General features: G+C 51.5%; 1 protein-coding gene across 1 annotated transcript; it reads right to left on the bottom strand.

The window, feature by feature from the left end:
- Nucleotides 1–408: 408 nt before the first annotated feature.
- On the bottom strand, nt 409–1,737 carry LOC104520226 (protein S100-A4). The gene is made up of 2 exons (XM_029085927.1): nt 1,597–1,737; nt 409–573 (listed from the first exon to the last, which is right to left on the bottom strand). Exons 1-2 carry the CDS (start codon nt 1,735–1,737, stop codon nt 409–411), a joined length of 306 nt encoding a protein of 101 aa, XP_028941760.1.
- Nucleotides 1,738–1,885: the final 148 nt, after the last annotated feature.

Raw genomic sequence — 1,885 nt, forward strand, 5'->3', positions numbered from 1 at the left:
CTGACCTACAAACTGAGCTGGATTCAAGGAAGCTCATATGTTTTGAGTTAAACACTCACTGAACATCTCCCCAAGCCAGGAAGGACTATTCGGGGGGGGGTTGGGGGAGGAGATGGTTGAGGACGTTGCTCGGAGGCGGCGCTGAGCTGTTTTGCTCAAGCTTTTCCAAAAAAAATAAATAAATAAAATGCTTCTCGGGGCTGAGTCACGCTGTGGAAAATCCCAAGGAGCTGGAGGAAAGGATGAGTCACCCAGTGCCTGTGAACCTACGGCGCACAAAACCCTGCTGAGATACACCAAGACTTTGGAAAAGCTTTTATTGAAAACCTCGTGGTGATGCTGTGGGTGGTGGGATCAATGGGGTGGGTAGTGGGATGGATGCTGTAGGCAATGGAGGGTGGGGGGTGGTCACTTCTTACGGGGTTGCTTGGTAGACCCATCCTTGAAGAATTCGTTGAAGCCCATGGTGATGCAGGCCAGGAAGCAGGCGTACTCCTTAAAGTCCACCTCGTTGTCCTTGTTGTGGTCCAGGTCGTTCATGAGCCTCTTGAACTCCGCCTCGTCCATTTGTTTCTGAGAAGGCAGAGAGTGCAGTTGGGGGTAAGAATCATAGAATCCTTTGGTTGCTTGGTAGACCCATCCTTGAAGAATTCGTTGAAGCCCATGGTGATGCAGGCCAGGAAGCAGGCGTACTCCTTAAAGTCCACCTCGTTGTCCTTGTTGTGGTCCAGGTCGTTCATGAGCCTCTTGAACTCCGCCTCGTCCATTTGTTTCTGAGAAGGCAGAGAGTGCAGTTGGGGGTAAGAATCATAGAATCCTTTGGTTGGAGAAGACCTTTGAGGTCATCAAGTCCAACCATGCCTGTCCACTACTAAACCATAAGATGTTTTGAGGTTCACGGATGAGCAAGGTGCTTCTACATCCATCCCTGCTGCTTGCAAGGAAGGATGGAAAAAGCTTGGGCTTCCCTTGTGCCGTGCCTCAAAGGAGGGTTTTCTCTTGGAAGGTGGTGGCCTTTGGAAGGTGGTGGCCTTTGGAAGGCGGTGGCCTTTGGAAGGGGGGGGCCTTTGGAAGCACAGCTGGCTTCCCTGTGAGTGCTTCTCTCAAGTCATTAAAAAGTTGGGTTAAAAATTTTCTCCTCCCAATCAAAACCACAAGCCAGAAGAGGAAGAGAAGGTTCAAAACCAGATTGAAGGACTGAAATCAGAGCAGGATTTTCTTTGCCAATTGAAATATCTCTGTGGGTATCAACAAGCCAAGTGTCCTTTCAGTCTGAAGATGCTCCAGCTCAGGTCCTGCTGGCCTTGTCCCTCCTTTGGTGCTCAGAGATCTGGTTTAGTGGTGGACAGGTATGGTTGGACTTGATGACCTCAAAGGTCTTCTCCAACCAAACGATTCTATTCTATGATTCTCCCCAGGGCTTGTCCTGGAGCACAAGGTCTCAACATGCTTTGGAGAAATTCAGAGACCACCTCAGCTCACTCTACTTTACATGGAAAGACCCAAAACTGGTTGGCTCCTGCCCCTACCACCCCTCCCACCCACATCCAGGCACCCCAAGAGATGCAAAGGGATGTGCCCCCCACAGCCACTTACGCTCCCAAAGACAGGCAGCTCCTTGTTCAGCAGCTCTTTGAGCTCCATCTTGCTGAGTTTGTATTTGTCTCCTTCCTTCCCTGAGTATTTGTGGAAGGTGGTGACCATCACGGCCAGCGCCTGCTCCAGGGGACAGGTCATCGCCAGCCTTCTGCGTGTCTGGAGGGCAGAGCACCAGGGATGGGGTCAGGACAAGCTCAGGGTGGTAACGGGGGTCTGCACCCCCCACACCCTGCCCACATTGGTCCGTGATGCTTGCCCCAACATAAGAAGGACATGGATCTACTGG

Source organism: Antrostomus carolinensis, unplaced genomic scaffold (assembly GCF_000700745.2).
Source record: "Antrostomus carolinensis isolate BGI_N321 unplaced genomic scaffold, ASM70074v2 scaffold36207, whole genome shotgun sequence".
NCBI classification, from domain to species: Eukaryota; Metazoa; Chordata; class Aves; order Caprimulgiformes; family Caprimulgidae; genus Antrostomus; species Antrostomus carolinensis.